Genomic DNA, 25,953 nt, shown 5'->3' on the forward strand with positions numbered 1-25,953 from the left:
TAGCTTGGTGGCAAAGAATATGGGAGTGGATGGGTGAGGATTGACAAATAATTTCCAGTCTTGGCTTTTGTCAAAAAAAAAAAAAAAAAAAAAAACCAACCATTAAATGCTAGTCTGGGCTGCCTTGTAATAGAAGAAATTAAATAAGTTATTTCTTTTTTTTTTTATTCAACGAAAAAAAACTAACGTTAAAAGTTTCGCACCTTTTCTATGCTTTATGGCTTGATTTTATAAGGATGCGATTTTGAACTCTAGAACCAAAATGAATAGTCGAACTGTGGATATGATTCCCTCTTTCAGCTGAGAGAAAAAAAGAACTTTTTTCTTGTTTGAAAAAAAAATTCCAAACAAAAAAAGCAGCTGGGCTATGGCCTATGGGCTATAGAATACAGACATCAAATGAAGAGTGTCAGTTTATACAAAAAAACAAAAATTGAAAAATGTCAGCTGGCCCCACAGAGATCCATATACAGAAATTGGGAATTTGTAGAAATGCCATTTGGACCAGTGTGCTTTTTGACAGTTTTGTTCCTTTCATTTTTTTATTTTATCATATCATAACCATGACCATTTGATGACCATTGACCATAGACCGCGAGTCATGGACTCATCACCAATTCACCATAGTGGCAAGACCACTGACCAGGGTCGTGTCGGTGTTGCCCAGGTGATATGCCATGCCATAGCCCACCTACCTACCCATGGCCCTTTTTTTTTTGTTTATTCTTTAATATGATTTGCCATTTTTATGTAATTTTGCTTAGTAGTAAACTTGTGAATAGTGATTTGTGGCCAAGGGGGTGCATGGAATATAAAATTTTGTGGAATTTAAAAGATTTGGTAGAAACGAAAAGTTTAGTTGAATTTAATGTTGATTTTTTTTTTTTTTTTTTTTTTTTTAAATCGAGGAGGGGATATGAGTTTAAGATCTTTCTCATCATTAGAAAGAGAATATCACTAAACTAACAACTAGTTGGTTCAATATAAATTTTTTTAAAATCTATAAAAATAGTGTAATATTTAATTAGTACTTTAATAATTTTAAAAGTTGTATGAAAATTTTGTGATATTGAATCAAAATTATGAAAGTTTTAGGTATCAAAATGTCATTGGTTTCTGATTTGTTATACTTAATCAGTTTAAAGTCTCAAGTTAGACTTTACAAATAAGATAAAAGTGCAAACCTCATCTATTTAATATCCTCACTAAAAAAGTTCGAATTTTCTTTCATAGGTTGAGAGTACTTATCCCCTCTTAAAAGGTTCAAAATTAACACAAGATTTTGTTATTTTATATGAGAAAGGTATTTACAAAAGAATTTAAGTGAGACGGTGCTATCACATGTAGGAAAAATTTACTTATCTTCATATTGTAATGATGTGGCATCCATTAAAGAGAGAGATATAGATAATAGATGAGAGAAAGAGAGAGGGGGTGATACTATGTAGTATCACATGTGGAATATGTAAGTTCTTCTCTTCCTTGTAAGACTAATTACTCATAAAAAGTCATATTAAAAGTTTGTAATTTCAATATACAACATGTATTGAAAATATATAAATCATGTATTATGCATTAAGAATCTGAAATCATAAAATATAGTTACATAACTTACATTTGAGATTATAAAATAAAATTACATTATGCATTGGAATTATAAAATAAAATTATATCTGACAATGAGAATATAAAATTAGAAGGCTGTTATTTGCACACCCTTTTCTCCTACACACCTCCTACCATCTTCTAAAATTTAAAATTTCTCTTTTACACACCCCTCCCATTACCAATACCCCAACCTCATTAATCTCACCAAATTCTCACTACACACCCCACCCCAAATGTGAATTTTTAAATTAAAACAAAAAACAAAGAACAAAAAAAAAATGCTGAAACCAGCCACCCGCAAGCCTTTGCCATCCCAGCCCCTCCCCCTCCCTCACCCCGACAACCTTCCTCACTTCCCCTCTCTCATCGACCACCTCCCTCCCATTGTCCTTCCCTCACCCGACCACCTCCCTCTCTCTCTCTCTCCTCCCCGCAGCACCGACCCTCCTCTTTCTCTCTCATCCTCGCAACACCACCTCCTCCCCACAACACCAACTTAAAAAAAAAAAAAAAATTGCAGGTTCGGCAGACCAGTGCCGAACCTGGCTGTTTCGTTCAGCAGGTACCCGCTGAACAATCCTCTTCTATTCAGTGGATGTCTACAAAACGAAACAGCCAGGTTCGGCACTGGTTCGCCGAACCTGTAACTTAAAAAAAAAAAAAAATTGGTGCTGCAGGGAGAAGAGAGAGAGATAAGAGGGTGGTGCTGCAGGGAGGGGAGAGAGAGAGAGAGAGAGAGAGAGAGAGAGAGAGAGAGAGAGAGAAATGAAGGTCGGTGCTGCGTTGGGAGGGTGCTGCTGCGGCCTGCGGGGAGGTCGGCGAGCTGGGAGGATGTTACTGCGGGGAGGGTGGTGATGCGAGGAGCTTGGCGAGCTGAAAGGGTGGTGTTGTGGGGAGGATGGTGCTGCGAGAAGGGTGGTGCTGCGGGGTGCTCGGTGAGCTGGGAGGGTGGTGCTGCGAGGGTGGTGCTGCAGACGACAAGATGGGAGGAGAGAGGAGCCGGAAAGGGGGGAGAGAAGCCGGAGAGATGAGAGCTCGACAAGGCAGGTTGGGAGGGGAAGGAGGAGAGAGATGAGGTGTGTTGGAGGAGGGTTTTAGGGTATTTTTACAATGGGGCAAATGTGTAAAATCACTAATTAAGTGAGTAGGGGTTGTGCAAAAAGAAAAAAAAAAAAGTGTGCAAATAGCAGCTCTCTAAAATTAACATTTAAACTTGTGACCAATTTACTAGAAGGTACCAGATCAAATTCAATTTCCTGTCCAAAGCTTTAAAAACATAAATCAATAAAGAAAGAAAAAAGAAAAACAAAAGGGAGGTGATTTTCGCACTCCTCTTTTCTTCATTTGCACTCCTTATTTTTTTAAATGTTTGTATATATTTTTATTATTTATTTTCCACATATACCCTTTGGCTTTTAATTATAGAATGTCACATATGCAATATTAAATCATACACATTTAATTATTTAAAACTGTCATAATAATATATCTATTTCTATAATTCTTTTTTAAAAAGAAAGAAAAACTTATGTAATTCTCTACACTTCTGTCCGTCTTCATGATATAGTATATCTTTTTTTTCTTATTAAACTGTCATGTGACATTAATTTTTTTAAAAATCAAATATGCTACAAATAAGTAGTGGTTGCTTGGCATAGGAATATTTTTCTTGGTAGTGTCAAAAGACCCAAAATGAGGGAGTGGACTAATTGAAAATCTCAATTAATTTCATAACACAAAACCTACCATAAAAAGAAGAAGATATATAAATCATGACCCTCATGAAAAAAAAGAAAAAAAATATGACAGGCTAAATATTTTCTTAATGAAGTATAGAATGATGATTGAAAGTACATACAAGACTGGTTTATAAAAAAAAAAAAAAATGACATAGAAGACAAAAAGATACAATATAAAGAAGATACGATGAGGGGATATAAAATTACTTATTTTTATTATTCTAATAAGTATGAGAGAATTTAGAAAAAAATAATCATTATTGAAAGATAATTAAAATAAAAATTCAACCACCATAAAAGTAAATTTGAAAAAATATACAATAAAAATATACAAAATACGTTAAAAAATGAAATGGAATGCAAACGGAGAAAAAATAAGTGCGAAAATCGCCTACCAAACAAAATGGTTCCCTGTTATTGTCCATACTCCGCATCGCGAAAGGCTCACGCATTGCATCAAATGCGTTCCGTCCGGGCCCTGTTCTCCCGCCAAAAGGGCCAGCGCGGACTATAAATGACTCTGAAATTTCATTTCATTTCAGTCATCGTTTTCCTTCGCCTGCAAATTGCAAGCCTCTGTATCGCGAGAGCTCAAGCTTCTCCTCCCTCTCCACCAAAGTCCATCTCTGTAATATATAGATTTCTTTCTCTATTCACGCACGCAAGCTCGCAATTAGATTCGTCTCATCGTTTCTCTGCAATCGAGGAATAAGGTCAGGATTTCAGTGATATTTCAAATTTAATGGCTGCATTTGAGAAATTGAGCTAGCGCACACACACGCATTTGTCTTAGATGTTGAACTCATGCTGGTTTCAATTCTGAGTCGGTCTTTACTTTGGATCGCAAATTTGCAGATTCATTAATTTTAAATATCTCAAACTCGACCAAACTAAGAACTTAATTGTTTGAAATAGTACTTATATATTTGTTATATTTTGAAAATTCTATGGAGAAATTCGTGGTTTCAGACTTTAAGAGCTAATTCTATTAGTAGAATTTGACTTCGATTCCAAATATTGGAAGAGGAATATGAAGAGATTTAACATGTTTATGCGCTGCTTGATTTATTGATTTAGTTGTGGAACTTATGTTGGCTGTATGATCTTACGAGAAACTTCTTGTAATCCTCTCTCACTAAAAGCTTAGCAACTTTTCACTTTCTCCTTTTCTTAAATGCAAATTTGAGACTCTAATTTGGTTAATGAAGCAAGAGAGGGAGTTGGATCGTAGAAGAGAGATATCATTTAGATTCTTTGGGCAGACTTTTGGATTTTATTGATTCTCTTAAGCAACATTTGGTTCTTGACTTTTATCTACTTGCGAATTATTGTAGCATGAAATTTCATTGGGTTTGGTATGCAAGCATTGACGATTTATCAATAATCTACCATGCTTCTTGTTTTTTCTAATCTTTTTATATACAAATAGATATTCAGAGTGATAAATGCAACCGATTTTGTGGATCATATTTTCATCATATTTTTTTGCTTCCCTCATTTTTGCAGGAAACAAGTTCAATCATGGATTCATATACACTCAGGGGCTTGTCAGATCTGCCTGCTCCTTTTCGATCATGTTTTGGTTTTAGGTAATATCCTTGTCAACTCAAGTTCTATTAAGAGGGGATTCAGTAGGATGGCTGTTCTTAAAGTTTGCTTATTGGCATCATTTTTTTTTTGTTTGTTTGCTTTTGTGTGTGCGTGTGTGTGTTTTATTTTATTTTATTTCTAAATACAATTGAGCATATTGCTGTACTTGTATTACATATTTAAAATGTAAGGTAAAGGCACAACCATTAGTTCATCCGTTGTGTATTCCTTTTACATGTTTACAACTGTTGTGCATATATCTGCATATTTCTAACATTGAAGGTGCATAATGACATTGAAATAATAGCTTTTGTATCTCACAAATGGTGTGGTTATCTTAATACTATTCACATGGTGCAATAAGTCATGGTTAATTGTATTCCTTTCCTATGCATGCAGGTATTTCAATTCTCTGCAGAGCGAATGCTTTCCTGTTTGTTTCCACTCAGATGCAAACATGGTTGTGTCCGCACCAACTTCTAGTGGTAAAACAGTCATCTTTGAGCTTTGCATTTTGAGGCTCCTTTCACGATTCATCTCTGAGGATGGAAGGCTCGTTCATACAAAAGGAACTCTCAAAACAGTAAGTCTCTGATGTCCTTGAACCAAAAGTAAGATTGTAAACATTGGAGTGGAGCTTTAAATTTCTTTTTCTTAGGGAGGCCGAACCACAGACACCTTCAATGTTGTTCTTTATATTTGCTTCAGTGATTAATTTCTTCTTCTCAGTTCTTCTTCATATGATATGTTTTCATTCTGCTTTTGGCTTTGATGACAGCTAAATTTTATTTTAATTTTTTTATAGGACGATCCATGTCTCTTGATTTGTTGCACATGGTGCACTATATTAGGCTAGAAGTTTATTTATAGTCTCACTCTGCAGAAATTAATTATTTTTTGTATATACCTTCTTTCCATGTGGCGTGAAGATCTATATAGCCCCGTCAAAGGCCTTAGTCCAGGAGAAGCTTCATGTTTGGAACCAGAAGTTTGGGTCATTGGGGATAATTTGCTTGGAACTTACCGGAGATAATGAATCTTACAACACCAGGAATATACAGGAAGCAGACATTATCTTAACCACTCCAGAGGTGAGTATGAAGATGTATGTTACACAAATATACAAACTTAAAACTTTAAGGTACAGACGGAAGTACTTAACCCAATCACCTTAACAAAAAACAATTCAACTGCACTCATAAAACAGAATTATAATTTGTACATGAATAAATTCAACAAAGCTGCCCTATGTTGGGTCAAGTACACAATTTCTTTCAGGTTCCTTCTTTTTCTAATCTGTGTCAACCTGCATTCTCTCTTGGTCTCTCCTTTCTAATCATCTCAACTTGGTTCCAATTACTCCTTGAGGATCCTGGCTTCTATATATCGACTTTCATATGCTCAAAAATATACGCTTCTACTTGTTTAGACATATAATTCCCTAAAACAAACATGTTTCATTCTCGGTTCTCACATTCTTTTTGGCTTTATTCTAGATGATACCATTGGAGCATGACTAAATCATTTTTTCTTTAAATAGAAATTTGATGCAGTAACCCGGTATCGTGTAAAGGATGGTGGATTGAGCTTTTTCAGCGATATAGCACTTCTACTTATTGATGAAGTTCATCTTTTGAATGATCCTCGTGGAGCGGTTTTGGAGGCAATAGTTAGTAGAATAAAAATGCTTGCTCACAACCCTGAAATGAAATCAAGTTCTCTGGCTCACGTTCGTCTTCTAGCTGTGTCTGCCACAATTCCAAATATTGAGGACCTTGGTGAGATTTGCATTCAATGGTAATTCTGATTGTTAAAATATTTAGTATGATTCGCGTTTATTATATTTACTACTTTATATAAAATTTCAAGTAATAATTGATCGAACAATTACACACTGCATGTAAACCACTGCAGCGGAACGGCTCAAGGTTTCCGACCAAGGACTTAAAAGGTATCCCAACCTTTATATTCTATTACATTAGAATATATTTTTGTCTTCATTAATATGAGTATCCAGTTATTTTTTAATCTTTGTGCTGTCCGTACAGGTTTGGAGAAGAAATGAGGCCCGTGAAGTTGACTACAAAAGTTTTTGGTATGCATATATGACTTGAATTCTCCATTCAAAAAATGTGTTCCTTATCAAGTGCTCTGCTCTCGTGTTTCCTTTTGAGCAGAACTCTCTGAGATATCTCTGTTTTTTTGTTAAAGTATTTTTTTTAAGAGGAAAATCTCCCTGACATATCCTTTTTTGGAGGAAGATAAACGTTTGTCAGTTCACTTTGTGTTGACAACAAAAGTTTTTGGTATATATTTATGACCTGAACTCTGCATTCTCAAATGTTCCTTAGGTGTTCACTCTACTATTCCTTTTTATCAGAACTCTCGGAGAGATGCTCTGTTTTATTTTTTATTTATTTTTTTTTTCCATATGAGGAAAAGCTCCTGGCATACTCTGTTTGTTAGTAATCACTTTGTGTGAGTTGGTCACTCTTGAAAGTTGGACCTTATAAATGTGCAGAAGCATGGTTTCTTCAATCATATTTGGTTCACATTTAGTAATTCATATTCAAAACTACTTCTTGTGCAGGCTACACCCTAGCAAAAAATGATTTTCTATTTGAAAAGGTGATCTTAAACCATATGCTTCTATTTCCAAGGAATTGCATCTGCTAGGAAAGTAGTTATTTCACCAATAAAACCAATATTCACTTTTCTGATGGTTTGTATTTTCTCTTTTCCAGCGTCTTCAAAACTACATTTTCGGTATGCAAGGATAATCCAGATAACTTTTCTATCGATGACTTCCCCACCTCTTAAAAGCACCAATACTCAAAGATCATGAAGAACTTATATGCCTAAAACTGATGCACAGATATCCTCATGCAATATTCGAAAGGGAAATCTGCTCTGGTTTTCTGTTCAACGAGAAAAGGTGCACAAGAAGCAGCACAGAAACTCTCTCAGACAGTCATGACCGTTGGTCATTCAAATCCCTTCATTGAAAACAGAGAACAGCAAGAGAGGCTAAGGGAAGCTTCATTATTATGCAGTGACAAACAAATGCAATCTTATATTATTTATGGTGGTATAGAGCTACTTTAATTTCTATTCAGTTTGCACTAAACTTCAATTTATTGCAAGGTCCACATTGAGTTATCAAATAAATTGCTTGTTTGCGGTTGATTATCACAATGGTGGTCTTTGCATCAAGGATCGTAATCTCATTGAAAGTCTTTTTCTTAAGGGTGATGTTCAAATTTTGTGTACAACAAATACTCTTGCTCATGGAATCAACCTACCAGCACATACAGTAGTCATAAAATCAACAAAGCACTTGTATGTTGAACTTCAAGTTCTTCAAATTATTGTAATGAAACTTGAGAGGGCCTCTTTTGTGTTTATTTATCAACATGTGCATTTTTTCCAGCAACAAAGAAAAAAGGCTCTACATGGAATATGATCGATCTACAGTACTGCAGGTTTGCAATCAGACCCTTTTAAGAAGGAATGATTCCAAGAAGATAAGTTTGGGATATAAGTTAATAGAGCTTCTATATCCACTGTCCAGTATGTTATCTTGTTTATACATCAAGGTTTCATTTACATGCATATATATATGCCTGCACTCTTAGGTAATTTAGCTATAGCTGTAATTTTACTTTATGTTAGTTGTATCATCACCATGCAGATGCGTGGGAGGGCAGGTCGGCCACCATTTGATGATACAGGAATGGTTATAATCATGACAAGAAGAGATACGGTAGGTTAATACCATTCTAACTATTAGTTCATGTAGTCTCTTTATCGTTTTTAGTCCTGTTTAATATCAGAAATTCTTGTCCTTTCTGAATTTGTTGATTATGTTCTTGCGTGATCTCAGGTTCACTTATATGAGAATCTCTTGAATGGAAGTGAGATGGTGGAATCACAGTATGTGCTATAACTTTAAATTCCAGAATGAACTTTGTGCCCTAGGCTTTTGAGCGTATATTACAAAAAAATTGCATGTCTGATGAGGTTTTTTTGTATTGTCTCCTTTCGTTAGATTGCTTTCATGTTTGACGGAGCATTTAACTGCGGAGATAGTTCAACTGACTGTCTCTGATATTACAAGGGCAATTGAATGGATGAAGTGCTCCTTCTTGTATGTGAGAATGAAGAAGGCATGTATTCATGGCACTCCTTTAAAAGGATATTTTCCATATATTCTTTATCTAACTAATTTCTGAAACGTTTAATGCATAATTAGAACCCTGGGTACTATGCAGTAAGAAAGGTGATTTCTAATGACCGTATAGAAAAGCATATGCTAGGTAATGTAAATGTTTACTTGTAGAAGGATCAAAGGATCCCCTTGCCCTTCTCTCTTTCTCTCTCTCTCCCCCTCCATTACTTTTCAATGTTATCTTCTATCAGAGGTCTGTGTACAGAAAGTTAAGGAGTTGTCGAGGCATCAGATGATCTGGACAGATGAAGATGGTTTTCTCTTGAATTAACTGGGTATGAATACCATTAACCCATAAAACAGTACCTTTTAGAATTCGTAGATGACCTTCTGACCGTTTTTTTCCTTTTGATTCCGTTAGAACCTGGGAGGCTGATGATGAAGTGCTATCTGAAATTTGACACAATGAAACACATTATGCAGACACCTGTGAACTGCAGTTTGGAAGATGCTCTTCATGTTATATGCTGTGCTGAGGAAAATGCATGTAATGTATATTTAACCACTTGCTGCATATTCACTGTTATTTGAAAAGTCAAATGAAGGAGGTGCCGAGCAATATATACGAGAATCGCGGTGGTCAAGGCGGTGAGGGCTTTGATGAGCTTGGAGCTAAAAGAGGCCAAGGAGCTCATTGAAGGGTTGCCCAAGAAATTCAGAGAAGGGATTTCAAAGGACAAGGCTGAGGACGCTAAGAAACAGCTCAAAGCGGCTGGGGCTAAGATTAACATTGTCTAGTTTGGATTTGATTTGCTGAATATTTGATTAGTTTGGGTGTCCTTTTTAGTAAATGAGCTTTGCTTTTCGTGTACTACCATTTGCATTTGGGGAATTTATGTTGAAAATGTAGGTGCTAGTGATATCAATGAGATTGTTTTCTTGCTTCAAATTCCATTTCAATGCAATTGAGATTGTAATTTTAAGGGAAAAAACAATTTAAATATTTTGCTTCTTGTAGTTAAGTTTATGCTCAAATCTTTTTATGTTTGTTTGATATACTGCCTTGGAAGTAGGTTAATGGATTATGCTGCAGTGGTAGTGTAGTTGAATATGAATGCAGTATGCTACTGCTAAAAAAGTACACAACTTCTATGTATATGGATTGTATGGATTGTGTTTGTGCTGAAAAAAAGTAGTAACAGCTGCTTATCAAGATTAAGGACCCAAGTGAGATTTCCCCTATACGTCAAGGGTTTGAGGGTAATTTTTCCTTTTTTATATGTATTAAATCTACTGTATAATTAAAAAAATGAGTCTATGGTATTAGTTTCTATATAAATGGGTGTACGGAATTACGAATGCAGATTGAATATATTATATATATATATATATACTGTATAATAAAAAAGATTAAAAACAAAAGTCTCCGTTCTTTACTGAATAAAGTATGTTCTTTAGGACCTGTTTGGTATTCTATTAAAAAACAATTTTTTGTTTTCAAAAACAAAAAAACAAGTTTTAGTCAAGAAAACGTGTTTGGTAGACCATTTTTAAAAACAGTTTTTAGAAAAAAAATTCAAAAACATACCTCTTTTTAAAAATGATAAAACATAGTTTTTCTCATTTTTTTTTTACACTTCCTTTTTTCTTAGATGTTATCATTTTTTAAATTTAAAAATTATTTTCAAATTTCATACCAAACACGTTTTCAAATTTTAAAAATTGATTTTGAAAACTCATATTTTAAAAAAAATATTAATTTTTGAAAAAAAAAAAATTTGAGTTGGATACCAAACGGGGCCTTAGTTTCCACGAAAGAGATGAATTTGGGCAATTGGTGATCACATAATGAACAGGAGCACATAAAGTTCAAGAAAAGGAAAATGAAAGCGAAAAGATAGAGAGAAGAAGAAGCTCTGATTGATTAGAATTCTCAAGTTACAGAAATGAACAATACATCAGGCTTATAACAAACGAAGCCAGCTAACTAACAAACCAAAACCAGACTAACCAAAATGCTAACTAACTCATTATCTTCTAACAAAATAATCCACATGTCATATTCCTATTGGTCAAGACTAACTAATTCTTTAAACAGCTGGAACCACTAGGATCTTGACACCTGTATCTTCAACAATTGGATCTAAGAATTAACTAGATTATCTGACAGATAGGAAATCAAGTTTTTTGGTAAAACAACAATACAGAAGAAGCAATGGAGGAGGGGGAATGGTACCCAGCCCTCCAGCCAACAGAACAATACACACGCAGAAACAGAATCAAGAAATAAACTAAAAACTAAGCATAAAGTAGCAAGCTTCAAAGTCTTGGCTAGAAGGCGCTAGGTATAAAAGCTTGCCAACCAAAATTCATGATCCAAAAGAGCAGGGTAGCTGGTCAACCATCAAGGAAATCAAGTTCATGCATCTCTTCTAAATTGAGGATACGAAGCCCGAAAAATTAAATTTGTCAACTTTCCCTCTAATTTGTCGTTATCTTTTCTAAAACTTTGTTACGTCTCTCACTATCTACCTTGCAATACCCATTGTCTCCCCAACTTCTTCCCCAAGAGTTTTTAATAATATAGTATTTTCTACCATTCCAGGTTCCATATCCAACTATCAGTATTGCATGTTTACCCAGGGGTTTAGCATTCGGATTCACCGGCCCATCGTAAATCTCATCCTATAAGAATATAAGATAATGAGACATTAATAAATATAAGATAGTACATATATATTATATATCTATATCAATTTTACAATATAACTGTTAGGAAATCTTCTTAGTTTAGGACTTTAGGTTTCTTGTCCTTGTGGTTAATGTTAGTCTTGTATATCAAGCAATCCTAATTGCTCTAGGATAACACGTATTGGGCTGTATATATATGTACTCCTCTCATAATGCAATCATCAAGTTTAACCTTTCTACATGGTATCAGAGGTTCTAACGAACTTTGTGGGCTTTTCTTTCTTCTTTTTGAAACCCTAGCCCCCCCTCCTCTTTTCGAAACCCTTGCCCCCTTCCTTCTTTCTTTGTTTCCATGGGGCCTGCATCTGCTCCCTTCTCCTCCTCTACTCCCTTGGGTCCTAATGTGGCTCATTTTTTGAAGCTCTCTAAGACTAACTATCTCCTTTGGGAGAGTCAGATGCGACCCTTTCTTATTGAGCATGGTCTTTTTAAATTTGTTGATGGTTCTTATTCCTCTCCTCCCTCTACCGTGGCTACTCCTGCCGATGCTGCCACTAGCGCTGCTGCCTCCCTTGCTCCCAATCCGGCCTATGATCTTTGGTTTCAACAAGATCAGTTGGTGGTTAGTTATCTCACTTCCACTCTCTCTGAGCCCGTGCTCTCTCTTGCTGTGGGAAAATCCTCTGCTGGTGCTATTTGGGAATGTCTTCGTCAGCATTTTTCTCAGGCCTCCATTGCCAATTCCACCAATCTTCGCTTTCAGTTGTTGTCCATGGAGAACGGTTCTAAGTCCGTTTATGAGTTTCTTCAACATGCTAAGTCTCTCACTAATGCTCTCGCTGCCATTAATGAACCCGTGTCCAACACTGATCTTGTCACTGCGGTGCTTCGTGGTTTGGGCTCTGACTTCTCTATGTTTGTGATCGCGGTTCTGAACTCTCCGCCTCTGCCTGCTTTTCCCGATCTGCATGGTCGTCTCCTTTCCTTTGAGTCGCACGTCTCTCGCGCCGCTGCCCCTTCCCCCTCTCAGGCGCTTCTCACGATCCAGCCTTCGCATGGTTCTCGCCCATCTTTTGGCCTTCCCAATCACTACCAGGGGCATCCCTCCAACACCTATGGGCGCAGTGGTGGTGGTGGATACTCGCGGGGTCGTGGGGGTCGCGGCCATGGTCGCAGTGGTCCCTGGCAGCAGCAGCACCTGCCCCAGCCGTCGCACCACCAGCCTACGTGGTTCTCTCCCACGTCGCTACCATCCTCCATGCATTCCAATGCTCCTTCCTTTGGCATTCTTGGTGCTTCTCCGGCGATTTGGTGCAATTTTTGCAACTCCCTTGGCCATAATTTCACCATGTGCCCGTATCGTCCACTTCCTCTAGACTCTCCTTTTGCAGGTTTTCATTCCTCTGCTTCCTCTGGGTCAACCTATCCTTCTACTCCCAGTTTTGCACCTTCATCTTTTAATCAGCCATGGTTTACTGACACTGGCGTTACCCATCACATGACGAGCAATGGTAGTGTCTTGACTGACACTACTCCTTACAACGGTAATAACACTGTGCTTCTTGGTAACGGTGATGCCTTGTCTATAACTCAAACTGGTACCCTTCCCCTCTCTTTAGGTTCTTCCAAGTTTCTCTTGAATAATGTTTTCACGTGCCTTCTCTTACTAAAAATTTACTCTCTGTCGCTCGTTTTACAAAAGATAATAATGTTCGCATTTCCTTTGAACCTACTCGCTTCTTTATTTCTAACTTGTCTTCTGGTGTTACTCTCTTTCAGGACCCATGTAAGGATGGTCTCTATCCCTTGTCCGTGTCGTCGCTGCAAGCTTTAGTTGCTCACTCCTCTGCTTTGTGGCACAATCGTTTAGGTCATCCGTCTGCTGATGTCTTTTCTCGTTTAAATTTAGGTTTCTCTCGCCCCAGTCGTTCTATTCGGCATTTTTGTACATATTGTGCTTTGGGTAAATCCCACAGGCTTCCTTTTTCTTCTAATAAAATAACGGCTCATTGCCTCTTTTATTTAATTCATTCTGATGTATGGATGTCGTCAATTTCCTCTATTTCTGGTTACCGTTATTATGTTTTGTTTACTGACGATTATAGCCGTTTTTCGTGGATTTATCCCATGAAACATAAATCTGAAGTTCTTTCTCATTTTCGCAATTTTTATTTCATGTTCTTAAATTTATTTGGGTGCTCTATTAAATTTTTCCAGAGTGATGGTGGCATGGAGTTTGTGAATCACTCCTTTATTGAGTTTTGCAACTCTCGTGGTATTTTTCGTTGTCTTTCTTGTCCACATACCCCGCAACAAAATGGGCTTGCTGAACGCAAGCATCGCCACATTGCCATCGTTACTCACATGCTTCTTTCTCAATCTCATGCACCCATGCACTTATGGATGGAGGCGGCTTTTATTGCCGTTCTCCTCATCAATCTTTTACCTACGCATGTTCAAGAGTGGTCCTCTCCCTATTTTCGTCTTTTTGGTCGTTTACCAAATTTCTCTTCTCTTCGTCCCTTTGGTTGTGCTTGCTATCCTTTCCTTGGGGCTTATACTCCTAACAAATTGGCATCTCGTTCCAAAAAAAAAAGAAAAAAAAAAGAAGAAGAAGGAATTGTTTGTCACAACAATTTTTATGCAAGGCAACAACAACAATTTAAAGTAATGCATAAAATAAAACAACAATATATATATACAACAAATTCAGCCCAAAAAAATGAACTTTTTGTTTTTATGCAACAGAAAACAACAATGGAAACAACAAGTACGATCCCAAATTATCCAAACCCGAGACCAGCCCCAAACCCAAATTATCCAAAAAATTACTGCATATATTTAAAAAAAAAAAAAACATACTTGGTTCAAATTCATTTCGAACAAATGGCCTAGCTACAATGAACAAATGGCCTGTGAAGGTGGCAGAGCAGATGTACTGGGTATCAGACTATGGCCTGTGAAGGTGGCAGAGCAAATGGCCTAGCTACAGTGAACAAATGGCCTGTGAAGGAGGCGGAGCAGACGTACTAGGTATCAGACCATGGCCTGTGAAGGTGGCAGAGCAAATGGCCTGTGAAGGAGGCGGAGCATAAGTACTGGGTATCAGACCATGGCCTGCGAAGGTGTCAAAGCAAATGGCCTAGCTACAGTGAACAAAAGACCTGTGAAGGACCACCATTGGACCCTCTCTCTCCACCTCCTTCTCCAGGCAGTGCTTCCCTGTTCGACGGTTCCTCCTCTGATGGTGACCAAGGTGCTCCGTCTCCTCCACGGCACTCCATGACTACTCGTCTTCAAGCGAGCATTGTCAAACCCAAGATTCGTACTGATGGTACTGTCTGCTATCCATTGGCTACTTCCCTTGTCGCTGCTTACTCTTCCCAGGTTTCGGAGCCCTCTTGCTTTACATAAGCCTCTTGTTCTCCTGAATGGTGCCTTGCTATGTCTGACGAGTTCAATGCTCTTCTTAAAAATCGTACTTGGAGTCTTGTACCTCCTCCTGCTCATATCATGCCCGTCGGCTGCAAGTGGGTCTTCCGTGTCAAACAACGATCTGATGGTTCTATTGAGCGCTATAAGGCTCATCTTGTTGCGAAAGGCTATCACCAACAACATGGTTTTGATTATGACGAGACTTTTAGTACCGTTGTCAAGCCCGCTACAATCCGTTTGATTCTTAGCCTTGCCGTGTCCAAAGGGTGGTCTCTTCGTCAACTTGACGTTAAGAATGCCTTTGTACATGGCTTCTTGGAGGAGGATGTCTATATGGTTCAGCCGCCTGGTTTTGTGGATTGTAATTATCCTCATCACGTGTGCAAGCTGAACAAGGCCCTTTATCGTCTCAAGCAAGCTCCGCGAGCATGGTTTCATCGGTTTAGCTCCTTTCTTCTTCGCAATGGTTTCCAGCAAAGTTAGACCGACCCTTCCTTATTTATTTTCAATCGGCCTTCCTGCTTCATGGTGTTACTTCTCTATGTGGATGATATTGTGTTGACTGGCAGCAATCCCTCCTTCATTCATCGGTTTGTTTCCACTATAGCACGGGAGTTTGAAATAACCGATCTTGGCTTACTTCACTACTTTCTTGGAATTGAGGTTAAGCGTTCTTCCTCTGGTCTTCACCTCTCTCAGACTAAGTACGCCTTGGATCTCTTGCGTCGCACCCACATGGAAGATTGCAAGCCGTGCTCCACCCCCATTGCTACCAAGCCGTAACTTTCAAACCAAGATGGCTCTCCCCTGTCCGATGCCTCTGAATTTTGCCATTTGGTTGGGTCCCTTCAGTATTTGACTATGACTCGGCCTGATATTTCGTTTACTGTGAATCATATTGCTCAATATATGGCTGTTCCCTGTGCTACACATCTTATTGCTGCAAAGAGGGTCCTGCGGTACATTAAAGGTTCCCTTTCTCTTGGTATTGCTTTCCGCCCATCCACAAGTCCATTCCAATTGCGTGGCTTCTCCGATGCCGATTGGGCAGGCTGTCCTGACACCCTGCGCTCCACTTCTGGTTTTCTTCTTTATCATGGGCCTAATCTCATTTCTTGGAGCACTTCTAAACAGCTTACAGTGTCGCGTTCCAGTGCTGAATCCGAATACAGGGCCTTGGCTCATGCATGTGCTGAGTCCATCTGGTTATCCTACCTTCTTCGTGAGCTTCACCAGTTGCCCTCTTCCCCGATTGTTTTGTATTGTGACAACTTAAGCACCACTTACATATATGGTTGCCAATCCTATTTTTCATGCTCGCACAAAGCACATCGAGTTAGACTATCACTTTGTCCGAGAACGAGTTAAGCTTAAAACTCATCAAGTGCATTATGTTCCTTCGGCTGATCAACCCGCTGACATTCTCACCAAAGGCTTACATAAACCACTGTTCCTTCTCTTACAGTCCAAACTTATCTTCTCTCCGCCGCCAAGTTTGAGGGGGGATGTTAGGAAACCTTCTTAGTTTAGGACTTTAGGTTTCTTGTCCTTGTGGTTAATGTTAGTTTTGTATATCAAGCAATCCTAATTGCTCTACGATAACACGTATTGGGCTGTATATATATGTACTCCTCTCATAATGCAAGCATCAAGTTTAACCTTTCTACAATAACTAACCCCACTGAACTTCACCAATTCTCTATATACATCCATGGTGGCTGTTATGGGATGATTGTCAAGAGCTTCACGCAGACATTTCTCATCCACATCCGCTATTTCAACAATACCGCAAATATCTAAAGGGATTGAGGACTAGAATGGAAAGAAAAATAAGAAAAAAATAGTATTTAATTAATAATCCAAAGATATATACGAAAAAAATAGTATTTAATTATTTACGTAGATTACCGTTCCTTCCGTTCGACACGTCCCCCTCTTCATTTCAAAAGGATAACCAGCTTCAATGTAGATGTTGTCTTTCTTCATCAGCCACATATACGTTGTTGTGTTCGACAATGTGTAACAGCCCACAGCATCTTGTCTTTCTGGGTTATTTTTCACACAATCAACAAAATGTTGTACAGATAACTGTACAACATCCTCACGCAAACCTATTATCTTCATGGTAGCCTTTATTGCCCCGGTGGATGCTATTGCCTAACAACAACCTAAACTATCATATAAAATATCAAAAATAAAAGTTTTAATGACCACAATCCTTCTATTGGATATGTTATATATTATCGATCGTATTTAAGATATAATTGAGTAAGTATTCTTACTGCAGCATCCTTGTTGACGAACTTCAGTGCAGTCATTCCTCCAGTCAACAATAGTGATAGGAGCCTGTAATTGAAAAAAAAAAAAAAAAAAAAAGAAGAAGAAGGAATTGTTTGTCACAACAATTTTTATGCAAGGCAACAACAACAATTTAAAGTAATGCATAAAATAAAACAACAATATATATATACAACAAATTCAGCCCAAAAAAATGAACTTTTTGTTTTTATGCAACAGAAAACAACAATGGAAACAACAAGTACGATCCCAAATTATCCAAACCCGAGACCAGCCCCAAACCCAAATTATCCAAAAAATTACTGCATATATTTAAAAAAAAAAAAACATACTTGGTTCAAATTCATTTCGAACAAATGGCCTAGCTACAATGAACAAATGGCCTGTGAAGGTGGCAGAGCAGATGTACTGGGTATCAGACTATGGCCTGTGAAGGTGGCAGAGCAAATGGCCTAGCTACAGTGAACAAATGGCCTGTGAAGGAGGCGGAGCAGACGTACTAGGTATCAGACCATGGCCTGTGAAGGTGGCAGAGCAAATGGCCTGTGAAGGAGGCGGAGCAGAAGTACTGGGTATCAGACCATGGCCTGCGAAGGTGTCAAAGCAAATGGCCTAGCTACAGTGAACAAAAGACCTATGAAGGACCACCATTGAACCCTCTCTCTCCACCTCCTTCTCCAGGCAGTGCTTCCCTGTTCGACGGTTCCTCCTCTGATGGTGACCAAGGTGCTCCGTCTCCTCCACGGCACTCCATGACTACTCGTCTTCAAGCGAGCATTGTCAAACCCAAGATTCGTACTGATGGTACTGTCTGCTATCCATTGGCTACTTCCCTTGTCGCTGCTTACTCTTCCCAGGTTTCGGAGCCCTCTTGCTTTACATAAGCCTCTTGTTCTCCTGAATGGTGCCTTGCTATGTCTGACGAGTTCAATGCTCTTCTTAAAAATCGTACTTGGAGTCTTGTACCTCCTCCTGCTCATATCATGCCCGTCGGCTGCAAGTGGGTCTTCCGTGTCAAACAACGATCTGATGGTTCTATTGAGCGCTATAAGGCTCATCTTGTTGCGAAAGGCTATCACCAACAACATGGTTTTGATTATGACGAGACTTTTAGTACCGTTGTCAAGCCCGCTACAATCCGTTTGATTCTTAGCCTTGCCGTGTCCAAAGGGTGGTCTCTTCGTCAACTTGACGTTAAGAATGCCTTTGTACATGGCTTCTTGGAGGAGGATGTCTATATGGTTCAGCCGCCTGGTTTTGTGGATTGTAATTATCCTCATCACGTGTGCAAGCTGAACAAGGCCCTTTATCGTCTCAAGCAAGCTCCGCGAGCATGGTTTCATCGGTTTAGCTCCTTTCTTCTTCGCAATGGTTTCCAGCAAAGTTAGACCGACCCTTCCTTATTTATTTTCAATCGGCCTTCCTGCTTCATGGTGTTACTTCTCTATGTGGATGATACTGTGTTGACTGGCAGCAATCCCTCCTTCATTCATCGGTTTGTTTCCACTATAGCACGAGAGTTTGAAATAACCGATCTTGGCTTACTTCACTACTTTCTTGGAATTGAGGTTAAGCGTTCTTCCTCTGGTCTTCACCTCTCTCAGACTAAGTACGCCTTGGATCTCTTGCGTCGCACCCACATGGAAGATTGCAAGCCGTGCTCCACCCCCATTGCTACCAAGCCGTAACTTTCAAACCAAGATGGCTCTCCCCTGTCCGATGCCTCTGAATTTTGCCATTTGGTTGGGTCCCTTCAGTATTTGACTATGACTCGGCCTGATATTTCGTTTACTGTGAATCATATTGCTCAATATATGGCTGCTCCCTGTGCTACACATCTTATTGCTGCAAAGAGGGTCCTGCGGTACATTAAAGGTTCCCTTTCTCTTGGTATTGCTTTTCACCCATCCACAAGTCCATTCCAATTGCGTGGCTTCTCCGATGCCGATTGGGCAGGCTGTCCTGACACCCTGCGCTCCACTTCTGGTTTTCTTCTTTATCATGGGCCTAATCTCATTTCTTGGAGCTCTTCTAAACAGCTTACAGTGTCGCGTTCCAGTGCTGAATCCGAATACAGGGCCTTGGCTCATGCATGTGCTGAGTCCATCTGGTTATCCTATCTTCTTCGTGAGCTTCACCAGTTGTCCTCTTCCCCGATTGTTTTGTATTGTGACAACTTAAGCACCACTTACATATATGGTTGCCAATCCTATTTTTCATGCTCGCACAAAGCACATCGAGTTAGACTATCACTTTGTCCGAGAACGAGTTAAGCTTAAAACTCATCAAGTGCATTATGTTCCTTCGGCTGATCAACCCGCTGACATTCTCACCAAAGGCTTACATAAACCACGGTTCCTTCTCTTACGGTCCAAACTTATCTTCTCTCCGCCGCCAAGTTTGAGGGGGGATGTTAGGAAACCTTCTTAGTTTAGGACTTTAGGTTTCTTGTCCTTGTGGTTAATGTTAGTTTTATATATCAAGCAATCCTAATTGCTCTACGATAACACGTATTGGGCTGTATATATATGTACTCCTCTCATAATGCAAGCATCAAGTTTAACCTTTCTACAATAACTAACCCCACTGAACTTCACCAATTCTCTATATACATCCATGGTGGCTGTTATGGGATGATTGTCAAGAGCTTCACGCAGACATTTCTCATCCACATCCGCTATTTCAACAATACCGCAAATATCCAAAGGTATTGAGGGCTAGAATGGAAAGAAAAATAAGAAAAAAATAGTATTTAATTAATAATCCAAAGTTATATACGAAAAAAATAGTATTTAATTATTTACGTAGATTACCGTTCCTTCCGCTCGACACGTCCCCCTCTTCATTTCAAAAGGATAACCAGCTTCAATGTAGATGTTGTCTTTCTTCATCAGCCACATATACGTTGTTGTGTTCGACAATGTGTAACAGCCCACAGCATCTTGTCTTTCTGGGTTATTTTTCACACAATCAACAAAATGTTGTACAGATAACTGTACAACATCCTCACGCAAACCTATTATCTTCATGGTAGCCTTTATTGCCCCGGTGGATGCTATTGCCTAACAACAACCTAAACTATCATATAAAATATCAAAAATAAAAGTTTTAATGACCAAAATCCTTCTATTGGATATGTTATATATTATCGATCTTATTTAAGATATAATTGAGTTAGTATTCTTACTGCAGCATCCTTGTTGACGAACTTCAGTGCAGTCATTCCTCCAGTCAACAATAGTGATAGGAGCCTGTAATTGAAAAAAAAAAAATGAAAAAAAAAAGAAGAAGAAGGAATTGTTTGTCACAACAATTTTTATGCAAGGCAACAACAACAATTTAAAGTAATGCATAAAATAAAACAACAATATATATATACAACAAATTCAGCCCAAAAAAATGAACTTTTTGTTTTTATGCAACAGAAAACAACAATGGAAACAACAAGTACGATCCCAAATTATCCAAACCCGAGACCAGCCCCAAACCCAAATTATCCAAAAAATTATTGCATATATTTAAAAAAAAAAAAAAACATACTTGGTTCAAATTCATTTCGAACAAATGGCCTAGCTACAATGAACAAATGGCCTGTGAAGGTGGCAGAGCAGATGTACTGGGTATCAGACTATGGCCTGTGAAGGTGGCAGAGCAAATGGCCTAGCTATAGTGAACAAATGGCCTGTGAAGGAGGCGGAGCAGACGTACTAGGTATCAGACCATGGCCTGTGAAGGTGGCAGAACAAATGGCCTGTGAAGGAGGCGGAGCAGAAGTACTGGGTATCAGACCATGGCCTGCGAAGGTGTCAAAGCAAATGGCCTAGCTACAGTGAACAAAAGACCTGTGAAGGACCACCATTGAACCCTCTCTCTCCACCTCCTTCTCCAGGCAGTGCTTCCCTGTTCGACGGTTCCTCCTCTGATGGTGACCAAGGTGCTCCGTCTCCTCCACGGCACTCCATGACTACTCGTCTTCAAGCGAGCATTGTCAAACCCAAGATTCGTACTGATGGTACTGTCTGCTATCCATTGGCTACTTCCCTTGTCGCTGCTTACTCTTCCCAGGTTTCGGAGCCCTCTTGCTTTACATAAGCCTCTTGTTCTCCTGAATGGTGCCTTGCTATGTCTGACGAGTTCAATGCTCTTCTTAAAAATCGTACTTGGAGTCTTGTACCTCCTCCTGCTCATATCATGCCCGTCGGCTGCAAGTGGGTCTTCCGTGTCAAACAACGATCTGATGGTTCTATTGAGCGCTATAAGGCTCATCTTGTTGCGAAAGGCTATCACCAACAACATGGTTTTGATTATGACGAGACTTTTAGTACCGTTGTCAAGCCCGCTACAATCCGTTTGATTCTTAGCCTTGCCGTGTCCAAAGGGTGGTCTCTTCGTCAACTTGACGTTAAGAATGCCTTTTTACATGGCTTCTTGGAGGAGGATGTCTATATGGTTCAGCCGCCTGGTTTTGTGGATTGTAATTATCCTCATCACGTGCAAGCTGAACAAGGCCCTTTATCGTCTCAAGCAAGCTCCGCGAGCATGGTTTCATCGGTTTAGCTCCTTTCTTCTTCGCAATGGTTTCCAGCAAAGTCAGACCGACCCTTCCTTATTTATTTTCAATCGGCCTTCCTGCTTCATGGTGTTACTTCTCTATGTGGATGATATTGTGTTGACTGGCAGCAATCCCTCCTTCATTCATCGGTTTGTTTCCACTATAGCACGGGAGTTTGAAATAACCGATCTTGGCTTACTTCACTACTTTCTTGGAATTGAGGTTAAGCGTTCTTCCTCTGGTCTTCACCTCTCTCAGACTAAGTACGCCTTGGATCTCTTGCGTCGCACCCACATGGAAGATTGCAAGCCGTGCTCCACCCCCATTGCTACCAAGCCGTAACTTTCAAACCAAGATGGCTCTCCCCTGTCCGATGCCTCTGAATTTTGCCATTTGGTTGGGTCCCTTCAGTATTTGACTATGACTCGACCTGATATTTCGTTTACTGTGAATCATATTGCTCAATATATGGCTGCTCCCTGTGCTACACATCTTATTGCTACAAAGAGGGTCCTGCGGTACATTAAAGGTTCCCTTTCTCTTGGTATTGCTTTCCGCCCATCCACAAGTCCATTCCAATTGCGTGGCTTCTCCGATGCCGATTGGGCAGGCTGTCCTGACACCCGGCGCTCCACTTCTGGTTTTCTTCTTTATCATGGGCCTAATCTCATTTCTTGGAGCTCTTCTAAACAGCTTACAGTGTCGCGTTCCACATCCGCTATTTCAACAATACTGCAAATATCCATAGGTATTGAGGGCTAGAATGGAAAGAAAAATAAGAAAAAAATAGTATTTAATTAATAATCAAAAGATATATACGAAAAAAATAGTATTTAATTATTTACGTAGATTACTGTTCCTTCCGCTCGACACGTCCCCCTCTTCATTTCAAAAGGATAACCAGCTTCAATGTAGATGTTGTCTTTCTTCATCAGCCACATATACGTTGTTGTGTTCGACAATGTGTAACAGCCCACAGCATCTTGTCTTTCTGGGTTATTTTTCACACAATCAACTAAATGTTGTACAGATAACTGTACAACATCCTCACGCAAACCTATTATCTTCATGGTAGCCTTTATTGCCCCGGTGGATGCTATTGCCTAACAACAACCTAAACTATCATATAAAATATCAAAAATAAAAGTTTTAATGACCAAAATCCTTCTATTGGATATGTTATATATTATCGATCTTATTTAAGATATAATTGAGTTAGTATTCTTACTGCAGCATCCTTGTTGACGAACTTCAGTGCAGTCATTCCTCCAGTCAACAATAGTGATAGGAGCCTGTAATTGAAAAAAAAAAAAAGAAAAAAAAAAGAAGAAGAAGGAATTGTTTGTCACAACAATTTTTATGCAAGGCAACAACAACAATTTAAAGTAATGCATAAAATAAAACAACAATATATATATACAACAAATTCAGCCAAAAAAAATGAACTTTTTGTTTTTATGCAACAGAAAACAACAATGGAAACAACAAGTACGATCCCAAATTATCCAAACCCGAGACCAGCCCCAAACCCAAATTATCCAAAAAATTACTGCATATATTTAAAAAAAAAAAAAAAAAAAACATACTTGGTTCAAATTCATTTCGAACAAATGGCCTAGCTACAATGAACAAATGGCCTGTGAAGGTGGCAGAGCAGATGTACTGGGTATCAGACTATGGCCTGTGAAGGTGGCAGAGCAAATGGCCTAGCTACAGTGAACAAATGGCCTGTGAAGGAGGCAAAGCAGATGTACTGGATATCAGACTATGGCCTGTGAAGGTGGCAGAGCAAATGGCCTAGCTACAGTGAACTAATGGCCTGTGAAGGAGGCGGAGCAGACGTACTAGGTATCAGACCATGTCCTGTGAAGGTGGCAGAGCAAATGGCCTGTGAAGGAGGCGGAGCAGAAGTACTGGGTATCAGACCATGGCCTGCGAAGGTGTCAAAGCAAATGGCCTAGCTACAGTGAACAAAAGACCTGTGAAGGAGGCGGAGAAGACGTACTAGGTATCAGACCATGGCCTGTGAAGGTGGCAGAGCAAATGGCCTAGCTGCAGTGAAAAAATGGCCTGTGAAGGAGGCAGAGCAGAAGTACTGGGTATCAAACCATGGCCTGTGAAGGTGGCAGAGCAAATGGCCTAGCTATAGTGAACAAATGGCCTGTGAAGGAGGAGGAGCAGACGTACTGGGTATCAGACCATGGCCTGTGAGGTGGCGGAGCAACTGGCCTAGCTACAGTGAACAAATGGCATGTGTAGGAGGCGAAGCAGACGTACTGGGTATCATACCATGGCCTGTGAAGGTGGCATAGCAAATGGCCTAGCTACAGTGAACAAATGGCCTATGAAGGAGGCGGAGCAGACATACTGGGTATCAGACCATGGCCTGTGAAGGTGGCAGAGCAAATGGCCTAGATACAGTGAACAAATGGCCTGTGAAGGAGGCGGAGCAGACGTACTGGGTATCAGACCATGACCTGTGAAGGTGGCAGAGAAAATGGCCTAGCTACATTGAACAAATGGCCTGTGAAGAAGGCGGAGCAGACGAACTGGGTATCAGACCATGGCCTGTGAAGGTGGCAAAGCAAATGGCCTAGCTACAGTGAACAAATGGCCTGTGAATTAGGCGGAGCAGAAGTACTGGGTATCAGACCATGGCCTGTGAAGGTGGCAGAGCAAAAGGCCTAGCTACAGTGAACAAATGGCCTGTGAAGGAGGAGGAGCAGAGGTACTGGGTATCAGACCATGGCCTGTGAAGGTGGCAGAACAAATGGCCTAGCTATAGTGAACAAATGGCTTATGAAGGAGGCGGAGCAGACGTAATGGGTATCAGACCATGGCCTGTGAAGGTGGCAGAGTAAAAGGCCTAGCTACTGTTGATGTGTTTTCTTAGAATAAAATAAGCAATTACCTCATTCTAAGTTTGCAAGTGCACGAATCGCATCAGTAGCAAAGCGTACAAGCACGAGGTCGATCCCACAGGGAATGGTTAATAAGCAACAAATCAATGCAATTAATCACTAGAATAACTAAATAGGGGGTTTTGAAAATATGGAACACACGCACACATCACCACACGCTCACACACTTTATTCTATCTTGCAATGTTAAGTTTTCAGTTTCCAATCAGATAAGCATGCAATAACCATCCAAGGCTAATAACAGTTAATTTGAACACAACATATTAAAGTTTGACAGCTAAAAAGGTTTGGCTAGTTACTTTCTCGCCATTGTTCTCCTAATGCATAAACTAAGAGCTTCTTGGGCCTTCCTTAGCCAGTTAACCTACATGTTCCCTAGTTCAAGCTAAGGCAGCTGTTACCTATGCAGGAGTCATTAAGTTTTATGAGAACATCAAACATGCACAACATATAAGCTTTGACTATTTCCTTATAGAGGTCGCCCAACCCCACTACCAAGAATAATCCCTTATTCCCTTGTTACTTGTGGTTTAGTGTCTTTGACTATTTCACAGCTAAACCTAACAAATAAACTAGATGCAATTACCCTAAGGTGGCCAGTCAAAGGATGCAAACAACTAGTGACGGGTTCTAATAGATAGTGGAAATTTAATACATGCAAACATCAAACTAACAGACCAAGAGACGGATAAACGATTTGTTAGAACATGCAAATCCATTAATCGATCTACGACTAACATGCAAGATAGAATAACTAACCTACATAATTAAATGAACTAAATAAAAACAGAAACTAACAAATAAACAAAGTCCCAATTCATGCTTGCTAAAGAAAATCAGAAACGCAAAATTAAAGGCACAACTAAACAACTAAATTAAATTGCATAAATTAATTGAAATCAGAACCATGCATTAAATAAATTCAGAATCATAAACTAATTAACTTCAGTA

The 25,953-nt window shown here is 39.3% G+C and overlaps 1 protein-coding gene and 2 pseudogenes across 1 annotated transcript; all 3 read left to right on the top strand.

The window, feature by feature from the left end:
* Nucleotides 1–3,834: 3,834 nt before the first annotated feature.
* Nucleotides 3,835–9,976, top strand: LOC147291643 (ATP-dependent DNA helicase homolog MER3-like). The gene is given in 18 exon segments (XM_086237813.1): nt 3,835–4,060; nt 4,854–4,936; nt 5,337–5,520; nt 5,867–6,028; nt 6,478–6,715; nt 6,852–6,888; nt 6,986–7,032; nt 7,528–7,565; nt 7,682–7,703; nt 7,813–8,023; nt 8,118–8,276; nt 8,368–8,419; nt 8,629–8,700; nt 8,821–8,870; nt 8,986–9,103; nt 9,190–9,253; nt 9,357–9,440; nt 9,527–9,976. Coding segments are annotated over 17 exon segments (1,776 nt in total). The 5' UTR covers nt 3,835–4,060; nt 4,854–4,868; the 3' UTR covers nt 9,697–9,976.
* A 6,116-nt stretch (nt 9,977–16,092) lies between these two features.
* Nucleotides 16,093–16,599, top strand: LOC147291644 (secreted RxLR effector protein 161 pseudogene; annotated as a pseudogene).
* A 2,696-nt stretch (nt 16,600–19,295) lies between these two features.
* Nucleotides 19,296–19,802, top strand: LOC147291645 (secreted RxLR effector protein 161 pseudogene; annotated as a pseudogene).
* The last annotated feature ends 6,151 nt before the right edge of the window (nt 19,803–25,953 follow it).

The sequence above is a fragment of the Dryas octopetala genome, chromosome 3 (genome assembly GCF_963921425.1).
Source record: "Dryas octopetala chromosome 3, drDryOcto1.1, whole genome shotgun sequence".
In the NCBI taxonomy this organism is placed as follows: domain Eukaryota; kingdom Viridiplantae; phylum Streptophyta; class Magnoliopsida; order Rosales; family Rosaceae; genus Dryas; species Dryas octopetala.